The sequence below is a fragment of the Mustela erminea genome, chromosome 15, assembly GCF_009829155.1.
Source record: "Mustela erminea isolate mMusErm1 chromosome 15, mMusErm1.Pri, whole genome shotgun sequence".
NCBI classification, from domain to species: Eukaryota; Metazoa; Chordata; class Mammalia; order Carnivora; family Mustelidae; genus Mustela; species Mustela erminea.
Window position 1 is genome coordinate 61,899,647 of NC_045628.1, and position 16,340 is coordinate 61,915,986.

General features: G+C 46.1%; 1 protein-coding gene across 1 annotated transcript in view; it reads right to left on the reverse strand.

Moving 5' to 3' along the window:
* Positions 1-15,625, reverse strand: part of LOC116574312 (guanylate cyclase soluble subunit beta-2-like) — a 45,018-nt gene extending 29,393 nt beyond the window's left edge. Inside the window, exons 1-3 of the mRNA XM_032315022.1 lie at positions 15,526-15,625; positions 15,323-15,417; positions 2,729-2,889 (exon numbers count right to left, since the gene is read on the reverse strand). Coding sequence (XP_032170913.1) covers positions 2,729-2,889; positions 15,323-15,389 — 228 coding nt within the window. The 5' untranslated portion in view covers positions 15,390-15,417; positions 15,526-15,625. The remainder of the gene's footprint in view (positions 1-2,728; positions 2,890-15,322; positions 15,418-15,525) is intronic.
* Between the last annotated feature and the right edge of the window lie 715 nt (positions 15,626-16,340).

Below are 16,340 nucleotides of genomic sequence, written 5' to 3' on the forward strand. Positions count from 1 at the left end.
ATAGGAGATTGAAAGTAATTTAAAAAACTTTGCCCAAGCCCTGCATAGTGAAAAAAATAACAGAGTCTGGAATTTTCCTTCTAGGAAAATTCACAGCCTCTTGCTATCACTTCCACCTTCAGTCCTCACCCCCAGCCTAAGCTACTTCCCAGAGATGCTGCTCAAAGTCTGTGATTTTAATTCTATCCAACTCTCTGAACAGTAAGATAAAACTTTTGTTTTTTTTTTTTTAATTGAAATAGAGTTTTATGGAAGTGGAGAATCAGGGCAAAGGGAAATAATGGGAAGCAGACAGAGCATGATCTTTGGGAGACAGGCTTATGTGGGGTTGCATCCCACCTCAGCCACCATAATCTGGCAACTGGGGCAATTATTTGACTTTTCTGGACCTGTTTTCTCATCTATATTGTGAGAAAAAATAAGAATACCTAATCTTAGGGGTGTAAGGAGGATAAGTCAATGATTATAAATTACTTAGCCCAACGTCTGCCTCATAATTAGCACCCAATGAAAGTTAGCTAAAAAAAAAAGCAAGATTAAAGGCACAGCTAAAATCAGAAACGTATGCCTTAAGGCTTTGACAGATGACTAGAGGCAGACATAAAGAAAAGTCAGCATTATCTTATTTTACTTGTGCCTAAAGAAACAATCTAGAATGTTGTGCGCAGTATAAAGCTCGACAGCTAACAGGTATCACTGCCAGTGTTTAATTATAACTTGCATATTAAAACATTTATATATTTTATTCATGTCATCATGTGCAAAATACCCTCACTTACACCCTGAGAAGTTCTATTCTTTTAAGATTTTATATATTTATTTGGAGAGAGGGAGAGAGAAAGAGAGAGAGAGAGAGAGAGAGGGTGAGAGGTACAGGCAGAGGCAGAGAGAGAATCTCAAGCAGACTCCCCGCTGAGCACAGACCTGACTCACAATCTCACGACCCTGAGATCATGACCTGAGCTGAAACTAAGAGTCAGACAATTAACTGACTGAGCCACCTAGGCACTGCTGAGAAGTTCGGTTCTTTAGCATTGGTTTGGGCACGTGAAGGAATGACGGTTGGCTACCCCAGAGGAAAGGTATTAGGAGTTGAGTGTACAAACAATGGGCTGGAACTTCAGACCCTCAATTCCACCCACCCTTATTCATTAAAGCAGGAGTAAATGGTGGGCACAGTATCTGGAGCATAAAAGATGATCCATAATTTTTTGTTGTTGTTTAATGAATGAATGGGAGAACAGTAACATTCTCCAGGACTGTGATTTGAGATATTAGCCAAATTTACAGGTGAAAGATGCTATATTAAAATATGGGACATTATTGAAGGGGCCCAACTGTATTTCTTTGTATCCTAATGGCGGTGCTTTAACTAAGAAATTTTAAAGGAAGTTGCCATATGAATTTTTAACTGGCCATATGGAACAGAGAGAAAAGGGAAAAGAAAGAAGCTATTATTATTTGTGAAATGCCTTTTCTAGACTGAGCACAATGCGGGGGACTTCCACGTGTGCTCTCTTATAATTCACACAATAATATGGGGGTGGATTTTTTTTTTTTTAACTATTCATCCCTTTTTGTCTCTGTGTTTGCCCAATGCCTACAAAAAGGGCTTGGCACTGAGTAGATAATCAATACATGCCTACCAAATGAATAAGTGAGAACCTAGAGGTCCATTGAGGGTACCACACAGCAAGTCAGTTGGTCAGACAGTGTGGTAGGTCCATATGACCCCATAGTCAGAGCTCCTTCTGTTCCCTCCATCCTTGAGTAGTTCACAAGATAGCAACAGGACAGCCCACCTACTCATCCTACTTGAAGCCAGTTAAGGCTTCCAAGCTTCTTATTCTTTATGTGAACAACAGAGAAAATAATCATTTTCCCATGGAACACGCAGAAGGGTGACTTATGGTTGAGGGGGCATTTAGCTTGAATATTCCCATTTTATCCCTATGACAACCCTTCAAGGGCAGTTATGAACCAGTTATGAACATTAAATATAAAAATAGGGAAGAAAGAGCTTAGTCAACTATCAAGGGTCCTAAAAAGAAATATAAATAATTTTATATAAAATAAAAACATCTAAGTGCCATTTTGCCTATTTAATGGAGCATTTTCTTTTCTTAAAAAAGAAAAGGAGGTCTAGGCGTTTGAATTTCCTTCCTTCCAACAAGGAAGGAAAACCAAGGGAAGAACTCCAGAAGGATAGATCCCAATAGGGACATTAGTTTCTCAACACCGCAAGCGGCCACCCCGCAGGTCACTCAGCGCGGGATGGTTTCTGACTGTGGCTCTGGGCCCTGTCAAGCCCTTCCTTCTGATATGTGAGAAAATGAATCTGGCTACAGAAGCTATTTATCAGCTCCATCCAGGCCAGGAAACCTGAGGAGCGATCTTGCAAATCCACCGAAACCTGATTGTTTCCCAGCCTTCATTCCCGCTGGGATCAGTCTTTCAGATTTCATTCCAAAGCCACACCAGCGACTGCTGGAAGAAGCTGACCTATGTCGCCAAGCTGACCTCTTCAGCTTGTCCTTCTTGGTTGCCAGCCAGCTGATCAAAGTGGCCAACAGGCATTCATTGTCCCGTCCTTCCAGACACCGAGTACCAAGGATTCCGCCCGCCCCTGCACCTGCACCCCTCCTGGGGCAGGGCGACAATGACCGAGGACTGCCTCAGGCATTTGCTCCCCCTTAGAGCCACCAAGACCGGCCTCAGAGAGTCTTACCTGATAAGACAGTGCGAGGTAACTGTGGAGGGCATCAAGGTTTTCAATAAACTCCGTGAGGTTTCCGCCCAGTGTCCGCAACATCCTGTCGTAGCCAGACATCTTGCAGAATTTAAAGAAGTATTCTCCAAAGAGTTTCAGAATGGCTTCCATGGACACACCTGTGGAACCCAAAGCATAGCCCCCAAATAAAAGCACCTGCAAAGTGTTCATTCTCATTTGGGCGGTCTTCCTTGGGCTCCAAAGCGTTCACATCCTGCCCATGGGACATGTTATTGAGCAGCTTCCAAAGGGTTCACTTTCCACCGTGAGGAAGCCAATGAGTCCTGACACAGGAACATAAGATTCTTCTAACCCTACCCCAGTCTTTTCTGTGGTCCCCAAGACATAAATTCCTCTACAGTCCAGAAGCGACCGCTTCCCATCCCTATACTGGCTGACTCTGGCTTCCAGGGCCAAGTTCGCTCTGGGCAGGGCTGTGTATGGCCCCCTCCAGTCTCCCCAACTACTGCTAAATATCTTTAAAGACGATGGCTTGTAAATGAAATGAAAAGCTATCTCTGAGAAAGAGCTAATACCACAGCTAAGAAACAATACGGATGAAGCTATTTTGATTTACCCAGAAAATGATGCCGAATGCTTGCAATGATCTCCCCTTTTCCTCTTGTCCTCTCCCCATTCCAATGTCCCCACGGGGTGTACTTTGCACACTGCACCCTCCATAAAGATTTCTCTGAATAGCCCAAGTCACACTGGGTACTCTTCCTAAGGGTTGCATTTTACTTTCTTCCCAACTGTGAAATTCCTGAGAGGCAGTGACCGCATTCTACACATTTTCTGTGCCAGACACAAGGTAGGAGCTTGATAAAGACTTGGAGGTAGATTGATGGCCTTTGCTGGGGCTGCTGCCACTGTTGCAATAGACGAAATGTGACTGTTTGCTTTATAGAAGCAGAAGTCTTTATTAAAGAAATTTTATAGTTCCTGAAACACCCATTAATCATTAAGTACTCGGTAATCAAAATCATCAATTATTTTTCTCGGCACATGCTGAAACCTTGTAGGTTAACTAATCTTATTATCATGTCCCCTTTTTTTACAGGTGAGGTGTCCCCTTTTTGAAATTGAGAGTCGTCTTTGTTAATGGACCTAAACCAGGGGCAGAAGCTCTAACTCTAAATTTGGTGATTTCTTTTTCTTTTTTCTTTTTTTTAAGATTTTACTTATTTATTTGACAGAGAGAGAGAGTGCACGCAGGGGGAGCAGCAGGCAGAGGGAGAGGGAGAAGCAGGCTCTCCGCTGAGCAGGGAGCCCAATGCAGGACTCGATCCTAGGACCCTGGGATCATGACCCAAGCCAAAAGCAAACAGTTAACCCACTGAGCCTGCCAGGTGCTCTGCATTCAGTGATTTCTCTACCACATCCCCCAGTCTCTAGAGCTGCAAAAAAACGAGAGTTCTCCTCAAGAGTAAGGTCTGCTTATGTGTTGTCATCACTGACACAGGAGACAGGACATCCCTTGATGCTGGTGGCCTGGTGTGTCTGTGAAAGAACATTCTCTTATTTCCTGTGATGTGGCGACCCTGGGAGGTCTCGGGGGCTGGGACAAGGTCTGGAATGCCCAGGCTCACGGGAGACCTGCGGAATTTACAATCACCACAATCCCTGGCTGTACCCTCGAAGGGCTCTGTGGTATTCTGGCTGAATCTGGAATTCCCAGTAAGGGGCTTTCCAGGTCCCTTGAGCTTAAGGACAATTCCTGCAGGGGTGGCAGGGGGTCAGAGGAGGCCTGGGCACTTTCCACCCTCTGTTTGCTTCTTGGGATGATCAGAGAAGCAGATTCCCTATGGCTCATTGTTCACACCCAGACTCTTGGGCAGATCATTGTTTTGTAATCTGAGCAGGAGAGAGCCCTGTTCTGAATTGGTCTGGCCTTACCAAGGGTGAGTTACACATACATTCCAAAAATATATTACCCAGGTCTTTTGAATCAAGACAAAGCTTGGGACAGGAGGGTAGAGGGTGGGAATGGCTTGTGTTAATTGCCTCTTTTGGGTTCTCTGCTTCTGGGTCCATCCCGAACTGGATGCAGGCAGGCTTGTCTATAAGAGCAATCAAGGGCCACCTGCTAAGCCGCAAAGAACTGAAATAAATTCCACTCAAGTCCTTTCCATTGCTTATGAGCCCCTGGGAGAAGAACTGAAAAGTGCATGGACAGGTGTGGAATCATTCTTTCCTCTTTCCCCCTTCCCCCTCCCTTCCTGCTAAATCTGGCTGATGCAAGCTGAGAAAAAACAACTGTGTTGTGTGTCCCATGGGCTGGAGTGCTGAGCAGGTGCATCCTGTTACCCGCCAGGAAAGCACAGATCCCAGAGACCTCCTTCTCCCGGGAACCATACTCAGGAGGACACGGCTGTCGGCAAACCAAGCAAGGTATAGCAAAGTGACAGTGGCATCCTTGTGTAGAAAGACTATCTGACTTTTCTCTTAAATCTGTAATCCTCCAAAAATCCATGAACATGCTTGTTCAAGACCCTAGTTATTTTGTTCCTGGGCACCCAGCTCTATTCATAGGAGAGGGCAGCTTGTTCAGAGATTAATGGTACTTGAATACAGATCTCGAGTTTGGGTGCGGCCTCTTCCATCCGTGCTGGGTCTGTGACTTCTGCTCAGATTTCTGGTTGAGAGAGCTTGTCTAGCAGAGTACAGGTCACTTTTAAAAAATCAGTGTTTTTAAAACACTGTGTTGTGTTGTTACACAGTTTCAGCTCAGTGCACTTAGGATTCCATGAGTTCTCTAAGTCACAGGGAGTCAGGGAAAAATAGGAAATGTCAAGAAAATGAGAAAACTGAAAGAGTCATAGGTGCCTTAACATTTTTTTTGATGGTGCAAAGGAGAATCTGTAGTATGCTTAGCATTTTATCTTTTGTATAGCAGAGCAGGGGAAATACGGAAATATGCATTTATCTGTTTATTTGTGCAAAATGAAACACCAGAAGGATAAACCAGGGACTTTTGGGATTGCCTACCTACAGGGCATTGGTGGGAATGAGGTAGAGAGGTTAGAAAAATTGTGGAGGGCGGGGGACTGACATTGCTCTGAGCATAACTTTTTGGACAGTTCTGGTTTGAGGAATCATGTTAATGACTCATATACTGAAAATAAAGAAAATAAATACGGTATAAATAAGGATAGGGAAAGCTCCGAGATACAATTCAAACAAACAGATTAACAGAACAGTATTGTAACAGACCCGGTTTTGAAAAATCTAATTACCCAGGAAAAAAAAAACCCAGTAACATCTGAACATAGGATTTACACTGCTCTGTCTTTAGACTAAACCCAAAACCAAACAAATGAACAAAAAACTGTAAACAAATATTTAACTGTAGTTAGTAGGTTTCCTTTCCACAATGGTGTTAGTAAGCAATTCTGAAACGACTTTCTGAACATTTGAAGATTAAGGGTGTAAGTAAATATATTGTGAAAAGTGGGGAACAAGTTCCTCACTGTATGAGAAGGCAGTTACAGTTATGGAAGGGGAAAAAACAGAATGAAGTCTGTGAGGTAGATCAGCAAATCTACTGTAATAAGACAGTAAGACTCATCATGGTGTTAGATGGATGGATGGAAGGATGGATAGATCTATTGATCAGTTGATTGGGGTGTGTTGGGGGGGTCAGAGCTCCTTGGAGAAACAATAGATTTCAGAGCTGGGGCAGGGAAGGGCTAAGACAAGCCTATAACATCTAGTCATCCCAGAAACTAAAGAAATAACCAAAGAATCAAAAGGATAAAGAGTCCAGCTTAAAGGTCTCCCACTGGTTCAATCTTGGAGAATTTGAGCATCAAAAGAAATAATGAGATCAAAGTATCATAACCTATTTAAAAAATAATAGTCAAGGGCTCATATTGATATAAATAAATGGGGAAGAGGGGAAAATCCTTTCTTTCCCGGTAGAAATCCAACTAATAAACATAAAAGGAATTATACACCATTTGGCCACCACCGTAATAATGGTTTCAGGCAAGAATCACCAATGAGTAGTAAAACTGGGGAGGGAGGAGTTTGAGAAGCAACTAGATATTTGCATAGTCTTCAAGTATCTTCTCACAAACTACTGATTGCAAAGGGATAGACAGGACCGATGTGGTAGAGAAACCTGGCAGATCCCTCCTTAACCGAGCAATCAAAGTTAACACCAATAACAGGACAATGGGACAAAAGGACATCATATGCCCCCTGCTACAGTGACCTGGGAAGGACAGAACATCCCTTCTGGGGTCTTCCCACCAAAAAAGCACAATGTGAATTGAATCAAGAGGAAATATCAGATAATCCTGAGTTGAGGGCATCCTACAAAATAGCTGACCGGAATTTGCCAAAGATAGCAATGTTACAAAACCCAAAGAAAGATTCAGGAACTTTTCCAGATGTCAGAAGACATCTGACATGTGACAACTTCTGCAGTCCAAGGTTTTCTTTGTTCTAAAGGATGTCACGGAGACAACTGGAAAAATCTCAATAATGTCTGTAGGTTACGTAATAGCCCTACATACACATTCATTTCCTCAGTTTGGTAGTTGTATTACAGTTACGTAAGAGAATTTTCAGGACTAACGAGACATCATATCTGCAACGTACTAATGATTCAGGGGAAAAAATTACAGATAGAGAAGGATGGATCCAATATAGTAAAATGTTAACATTTGGGGAATATGGATGAAAAGTATATGGGAATTCTTCGTGCTATTCTTGCAAACCTCCTGTGAGTTTGAAATTATGTCAAAGTTTTTGCTGATTGTCCTAAAAAGACCTTAGTAAATCTAATACAAAAAGACCACAAAGACCACATTTATCCATGGCCAGCTGAGATACAGCTGGATTCTGGGCCTCTGTAATATTATGAATTTTGTTAGGTATAATCAAGGCATTATGATTATGTTTTTAAAATGTCTTTATCTTGTTAGAGACTCATACTGAAATATTTATGGGTAGAATTATAAGAAACCTGAGATTTGCTTTAAAACATTCCAGCAAAAACAAAACCAGAAAAAGGGTGGAGGGACCAGAGAGATGGAACAAGATTGGTGAAATATTAATAATTATCGAAGCTGGGGGAAGGGCACACGTGCTTGAGAATACAGTTCTCTGTGTGTGTGTGTGTGTGAGAGAGAGAGAGAGAGAGGCTAAAAGGGTTGTTTGTTTTTGTTGTTTTAGTGGAAGGCTTCTTTGCTGGCAGGAAAATCACTGTCAGGAAGTGTCCATTTTCCAGATGCTTGGCTCCCCAGAAGAGATATGGAGCCTTTGAAGTAGGTTTTCAATTGGAATGATGTCTAAACTCAAATTTTCTGACTTAACAAGCCTGGCTCTTTGACATCACTGGGAAATGTTACTTCTTCCTAGGTGATGGCTCAATGGACTAGAAAGAGCAGAGGCGGGCTGTCCAGGGTGGAGGACATGATACCTGCCAAACCCTGCCTGAGGGCTGACAGGCAGAGGAAGGTCACAGAGCCACAGCTGCCTGTGCTGGGCCTTCTGGACACAGGGCCCACTCAGGGCCACACCCCCAAGACCTCTGCCCACCTCCCATCCCCTGGATACAGGGAACAAGAGCCATTCCTCATAGTGACCAACCCAAGGGGCCCAGGGAAGCATGTGCTCTCCCACAAGACGGGGACATGTATGTAGTACATTTTAGAAATTTTTCCATCGAAAATGGGTAATTTTTTCCCCAAGGCTAATGTAGCCAAAGGAATAAGCTTCTGATATCTGGAAAGAGCCATTCAACCTAGAATATTCTCCTTCTCAAATAACATCACCAAAGCCAAGCCCGAGATAATAGGAGAAATCTTGTGTGAGTAGGAGGAAGGAGCTTAAGAAAAGCAGGAGGGGCGCCTGGGTGGCTTAGTGGACTAAGTACCCTCCGTGGCTCAGGTCGGGATCCCAGGGCTCTGGGACCCAGCCCCCCGGCCTGCTTCTCCCTCTCCTTCTGCCCCTCCCCAGCGCTGCCCTCCCCCACCCACCCACCTTATCAAGCTCACGTTCTTGTTAGGGTGCTCTCTCTCTCTCTCAAATAAATAAATAAAATCATAAAAAAAAAGAAAAGAAAAGCAGAAAACTGCTACCCATGTGAGTACCACAGGTTGCAAGGAGGAAACAGACTTTAAACTGGGAGGGTGGGGGTCCAGAGGCAGCAAGACTGTTCACCAGCCCACAGAGGAAGACCAGCCGGGCCACAGATGACACCAGCTCAGGCGGGAGGCCCTCTGCAGCAGATCACGAGCTGCCTTCTTCCCAGCAAACTTGGGAGCAGAGGCTTGGCCTAGTCAGAGACCTTCCAGGTAGTGCCAGGGGAGGGGGACAAGGTGAGGGTTTGCTCTGTGGAGTATCTGTTCTGGGTGAGATGCCTGGCTTGCGGTATTGTATTGCATCTTTAGGACGGGCCCTCTGATGTAGGGGCCGTGGGTGTCAGGGCTGCTTACCGATGGGGAGGTTGGTCCAGGTTACGTTAGTTATTAGGGTATGGTACAGCTGGGAGTTCAACCTAGTCCATCGGATCCCAGAGTCCTTGCTAGAGAGTCCGTGGTAGGCAAATTGCAGTCATCAGCTGCTTGGAGCTGTGTGCTTGGAAACTGGGCTTAGAACCTGCATGCCAGAAGTCAAGCCCTCAGCCTTGGGGGCGTGGTGGGGGGATCACCCTTCCGGGACAACTTGTCCCCCCTCAGAGGGTCATGGTAAAGATCAAACATTGTAATGCCGGATTTGGGGACTTTGTAAATTTTGCATTGTTGTTCTTATCTTAAAAGAGGCAAACGCCGAGAAGGCTTGCTGGCATTTGCCGCTTGCTAACTGTTGAAACGTGTTTGACTATTGGTCTCTTAGCAAGCAGTCTAGACTGACACAGCTGTGCCAAATGGCTGTTGTGTACTGTTTTGCATTTTGTCACTTCAGATCACTAATAACCCACTTACACACTAAGTAGGTACTTATTCATACCCAGAACAATTCCTTATGCAATGCTTAACCTGCCATCTGGTCCCATCCTGAATTCTGCTCATTGAAAGCACAGAGCTATGCAGTGGCAGAGTGGTCTGGAAAAGTCCCAACAATTTGCTTAAAGGTAGGCAAATTGCATTCTGGAGCTCACTTGGAAAGCAAAGCATTGACTAGTAGTAACTGAGCGTGCTTTTTTCCTTTGTCTGAGGGAAGAGTTTGTCTCAACTGACCAGTGTATTTTGTTAAATAGTTAAATGTCCTTCCTTTGGGGGCACCTGGGTGCCTCAGATGGTTAAGCATCTGCCTTCAGCTCAGGTCATGATCTCCAGTTCCTGGGATCGAGCCCCACCTTGGGGGTCCCAGCTCAGCAGGGAGTCGGCTTCTCCCTCTCCCTCTGCCTCCCCGCCGCTTGTGCTCTCTCTGTCTCTCTGTCTCTCAAATAAATAAATCTTAAAAAAAAAATTGTCCTTCCTGTGGGCTACCTTCTGGCAGGCCATGCTCTCTCTGATTCATAGAATATATACATCAGTGTGTGTGTGTATTTATGTGCATGTATATATCTCGAGAGAGAGAGAGAAACCTACAATCCATGTTTCCCAGAGCCTCCTGATTCCAAGACGCCTGCATGTTATTTACTCAATTTGCATCCCACCTTTTTCTTTTAAAGATTTTATTTATTTTTGTGTTAGCACAAGCAGGGGGAGCAGAAAGCAGAAGGAAAAGCAGGCTCCCACTGAGCAAGGAGCCTGATGCGTGGCTTGATCCCAAGAATCTCGAGATCATGACCTGAGCCACCCAAGCATCCCACATACCAACTTTTCATTTGAAAACACGCTCACCATACTTATATGCAACTTGGGATAGGCCAAGAGATGTTACTGAGATAAGCAACAAGAAGTTAGAGAGGAATCACAGTGAAAGACCCTGGCTTTTGGTAGAAAGCCCCACACATAAAATCGACAAATGTCTATAAAATCACTGCTGCTTCCAAATGTATCGGTTGGTTTAGAACTATGAAAGCCTAAGGGACACGCATGGGAAGACACCTCTCTGTGAACAGAACTGCCACCCCCAACGGTGTTCATAATCACACACAGTTACAGAATGGCCTGGGCATGATACCAGACGCAGGAAATAGTTCTTTCTGGAGATGTGAAAACTTTCTCAAGTTCCTGCTTGTCTGCTGGGGCTGCTATCACAATATACTATGAGCTGGCAGCTTAACCACAGAAATTCAGTTATTCCGAATTCTGAAAGCCTGAAGTGTGAGATTCAAGTGCCAGTGTGGTCAGGTTCTAGAGAGTTCTCTTTCTGGCTTCTCACCATGTCCTCACATGATTGGAGCCGGAGATGTGTGTGTGAGAGAAAGAGGAAGCACGTGCCCATGCTTCCTGAGAGAGAGGGCTAACTGTCTGAGACCTCTTCCTATGAGGGCACTAATCCTATTGTAAGGTTCCACCATCGTGACCTCAGGGGAACCTCATTATCTCCCAAAAGCCCTGTCTCCAGATACCGTCACATCGGGGGTTTGGACTTCAACATATGAATTTGGTGGGGGTTGAACATAATCTGATAAATAGTAGTTCTCAAGGAAAAAGGGATTTAAGAAATCTTGACAAAGATCCATTCTCTAGAGCCTTAGGTGACAACACTGGTTTTGTAAAGGGTAGATAATGTTTTCAGTTTTGCAGGTCTCTGCTGCAATGCTTCAACTCTGCCACGATAGCTCAGAACAGCCAGAGACAAGATGTCAACACATGGGCCCAGCTGAGTTCCGATAAAATTTTGCTTACGAAAACAGGCAGGGAGCCAGATTTGGCCCAGGGGCTGTGTATGGTTTACCAAGCACTGCTCAGAATGGCTCCAGAACATTATACTATAGCCATTTAAGGCAAACACCAAAGCTCAGTCCTACTTTTAAGGGACAACAGCCAGAGACACCAAACTTCGAAATGTCCCTGCCCCCCCTTCAGATGCAGTTGACATTCGCTGAGTACCTCCTCTGGGCCCCGGATGTTGCAGAGGGCCTCACGTTTCTTGTCTCTTTCATCCTTTCCTTCCCATGACCATTTGAAGTCAGTACGATTTCTTTTTGAAGAGGAGATCAGCGCTCCATGAATTTCTTTCCCTGACCCAAGGTCACACCAGAAACCAACCCCTGGCACTCCTAGAATGTGGACTAGACGCCCTCTTGGCAGAGGGCTTAGAACCAAACAGAGCCTGCTTGATGTAGCCACTACTGTCTCCTGCTTCTGGGAAGCCTTGAAAGAAAATCAAAGAAAGGGTGAAGGAGAGCTTCATCCCACCTTCCAGTTCAAGCTCCGTTGCTCTTCTATTTCCTAAGCTCTGTCAAAACTCCAGCTTTTGGGTCAAGTCTAGAGTCACCTCCCACCCGGTGATTTTTATTCCTTCTGTGGGAGAAAAGGAACCGGACACTCCCCTGACTTCACTGGGAAAGGGGCGGTCACTATACTAAACACTGAGATTTGCCCCAGAGGCCCAGCAGCCCCCACTCAGAGTCAGGGTCAGCCTACCAGACTGGGGGAGCGCTGGGCCTTGCCTAAGAGCAGATCAGAATAAGGAAGGCGTCTGCCCGCACGGTTTGAAAATCATATGTAATGTCATCATCGCATGTCCTAAAATATTAAAAAGCAATGTTTAAGACAACAATCTCCTTGGCAGGTGTGTTAAGCAAGAAGGCCGAGAGGCTCACTCTGGTGTGGGCAAGCTGTGGTGTGAAGACAAGAAGGCCTAGGAGGTGAGCTGGGTCTCGAAAGTTCGTCTCCAGGCTCCCAGCCCAGGGTGGGCGGCCCAGCACTCTGAAGAGTACACACACTGGGGTCAGACTCCTCCTGAAATCCTGACTCTACCCACTTTTGAATAGCCCAAGCCCAACATCCATTTCCCCTGGCATCAGCTATTGGGGAGGCAGAGGGGTTGGGGCTCCCTAAACAGGTCAGACGGGATAGAGCTGTGGTTCACAGGTGCCACTGATGTTCCCCAGATTCTGGCCCATCTTCTTCCTAGAAACTCTCTCTGTGAACCTCTGTGGAAGGGGGAGGAGTGGTGGGCGCTCAGCTGTGATTCTGAGACGCCACGTGGGCCCTGTCTGTCCCCCTCCTCTGCCTGCCTTCAAGGACCTCTAGAGAACAAGGCAGGCCGTGCTGGCTGCTCCTGGAGCCCGAGCTCCAGGAGCTGCAGGAGCCAGTGAATGTATCATTTCAGTACCTGATGTCCAGGCTCAGACACAACCTTGTCTCGTTCCGTTAGGAGGTGTGGCTGGCAGGTGACCAGGAGCTCAGCTCCCTGAGCTCACAAGCTTCCCCCTCCCAGCTTCACGGACACTTGGGGCTTCTCCCCGCTGCAGATACCTGAAGAACGGTTTTCTGCATCTGGGGAATGACCAGGAGCATGAGCAGAGACACAGATGTCAATCAAACTGCCGTGTGGAAACAAAGGGAAAACATGTGCGTGAGGTTAAAGCTGGCACAATTTTTTTAATCAGAGAATTTCCCTAATAGTCACAGGAAAGAGAAATAAACTCAAGGCCTCACCCAACCCCAGCACTTTACGCATCCGCGTTCTGGGGAAGCCACCTGTCTCTGCAGGCTTCACGTTCACTAACTGCCCCGGCGTGTTCCCCAGCTGGGCTGGTCACTGTGTGCCTGGGGCAGACTTTTACCTGCGACCACCCCTGGAGGAGGTCCCAAGGACAGAAGGCCAACTTGCAGGACCCTCAGATACTCCATGACAAACAGCTGGAAACCACAGCCCCAGCTGCCTGAGCCCCTGGGGGCTGCACAGGATCCTGCCTTCAGCCATGCTTCCAATAGTTCTCTCCCAGGGTCTAGGTGCCAGGCGAGGAAGCTGACACAGGGTCCGCCTGCAGTAATCCCTAGATGCCATCTCACCACAGCCCAAGGCCACAGTGCCTGGAGGGGTAGCCTAAGGAAGTTCAACTGGGACCAGAAGAGCATGTTGTCAAAGAACCAGGAAGCACCAGGGGACTCTCTCGGCTTCCGGTACCCAGCCTGGAGCCTGGGACAGTAGAAACTCCTTCCTCTCCAGGCCCCAGCTCCATGCTGGTGAGAAGGAATGGTAAAGGAAAGGAGGGTGTGCTGGCTTGAAGTGTCCCCCAAAACCTATGTCTCCTTGCAACCTCCAAATGTAACCTTATTTAGAAATAGGAAATTAATACAGAGAGAAGGAAGGAAGGAAAGAAGGAAAGAAATACATTTTGAGAGCTTATTATTGTGCCAGATAACACCTCTGACATTTTCACATATGTCATCTCATCTAATCCTCAAAATAACTCTGGCAGGTAGATATTATTATTCTCATAGATCGATGAGAAAACTGTAACCAAGTAAGTAACTTGTCTTCAGTCATTAAACTAGAAAGAGGCAGGACTGTATTCTCTCTCTGTCCTGAACCCCTCCCCATCTGGGCCTGGGGAGCGAGCAGGTTAATATAATAAGCCATAGCTTGCTGATACATCCATGTGAGGAATCACCTGGGAAGTACAAGTGCATTGTAAGTGGAACCATCCACAATGGGCCCCCCATTACAACCCATGGCAGAGCAGATGGGGAAGAAGGCCCTCGTCACCCCCCCCAAAAAAAAATACACCAGCTCTGTTTCAAGATAAACACAAGCATGGTTGGCCTTAGAGGATTCCCAGAGCTGTCCCCCCGACACCCAGAGGTCATCAGGGTGATACATTTCAAAGGTATGACTATCTCTGTCAAGGCCACCATCAAGGCCAGGCATGAGAGTGCTGATACAGATGCTGACACTGAGAGGGACCCTCACGATTTTTGTCTGTAAGAAGCTCAAGGCTCCTCAAATGGAAAGGGTAGGTGACAGGATGAGGGCGGGCCCTAAATCCAGTGCAAGAAGAAGAGGGAGATTTAGACATAGAGACATAGACACACGGTGGGGAAGAAGCAGAGAGTGGAGTTATGCTGCTCTACGGAACACCTGGACCACCAGAACACTGAACATTTTCCACTCGCTAAAACGTGTCTGTAACCCCAAAATCAGTACCACCAAGCGTTTGCAGTCATTCAGGAGCAGGTGCAGAGAAGCAAAAACTCTTCGTCCCCGAGCACACGCATTCCTAGCTAAGGTCAAATGAGGCAGTGCTCTGTGTCCTTGTCTCCTTTCTCATACTGTACATTAAGTGTCCTTTTTGCAATCGATTTTGTATGCTGCTTTTACACGTTTGTGCTTTTTTTGCTGGTGGTGTGCTGCTGAAAATGCCCCAAGAACAGCATTGAAGGGCTGCCTCGTGCTCTAAATACAAGAAGGGTGTGATGTGGCTTTCAGACAAAAGATGTGTGTTAGAGAAGCTTCGTTCAGGTGTGAGTCATGGTGCTCCTGCCCACGGCTCCAATACTAACGCTATGTATGAAATAAGGAATCTTGAAACAGAAACACACAAAACAAGGATCTATAGTTAGAACCTGAGCGATGGCTCAAGATTGCTAACTCGGTGTTCGCCGGGTCTTAACACAGCAGGACTAGATGAGAACTAGTTGTACTGTGTGATGGCAGCCCTGAGAAACCCCGACAAGCCCTCTTCCTCCTTACCTAGAACTCTGCAGGCCTCTTGGATGAGTTTGATGGTGATGATGTCATCATACACTGTGTAAGTCATGAAGGCGTCTTGCACTTCGGCAGAAGCTCTGAAAGAGAAATCACGGGGCGATGAAAACCCAGCAGCTGGAGCTCTGCCTCAAGCATATACCCACGGACCGAGGAAGATATGAGAGAGCATGAACACTCTTGATCACCAGGAATGGGAGGCCGTGGAGGAAGTCTTCCCGGATCCCAGTTTGGGCCAAGAGCTCTCTTCTCAAGGATCCACAGAAGACTACGTGTTTCCCTAGTTGGTGTCAAGTCTATCCTCTGGACTGTGCTCCTTGAGCATGGCTTGTGACTTAGGTTGATCTTTGAACCCTCAGCAAGAGGTGCTGTACTGGGCGCATGTTAAATACCCAGTACACGCTAGTGAACACAGAGCTCGGCAGTCCCAGAGCCTCATTCTCTGAAGCAACTAGAGCAGCTGCTTGAGAGTCTCACTATTTCCAAACGTGGTTAGCTATGTTTTAGGAGTAATGGATGGCCTTGAGTCTTCTAGCGATTAACCAAACCCAGTGAAAAGTGGCTTAACCTGGGAGTCACCCTCTTGGCTCGTTCCTTGTGTGAACCATTGAACTGCAGTTACCAATTCCGGCAAGTCAGGGGACAGGAGGCTGGGCAAGGAGTGCTTCCCGGGAAAGGGAGGTTCTGCTGAGACTGAAGGATGGACGGGCAAAGACGAGTGTTCTGGACAGAGCGAAGAGGCTCCAAGGCAGCAAAGAGAATGTTTGAATAACCAAGAAAAGTACAAAACATTTGAGTTTATCCCAGCTCACTTTACAGAATCTCGGAATTGGTAGAAGTGTGACATTTCCTAATTGTCCAATTCCCCATTCTTTACTACCTAGGACTGCCAATCTTCTAGTATATTCTTAAAGACTTCCAGTGACAGGAAACTCACTCCTCTGCAAGGCAGCTCATCCCATTTACGGACTGCTCTCTTTGATAGAAAGTTTTTTTCTTATGT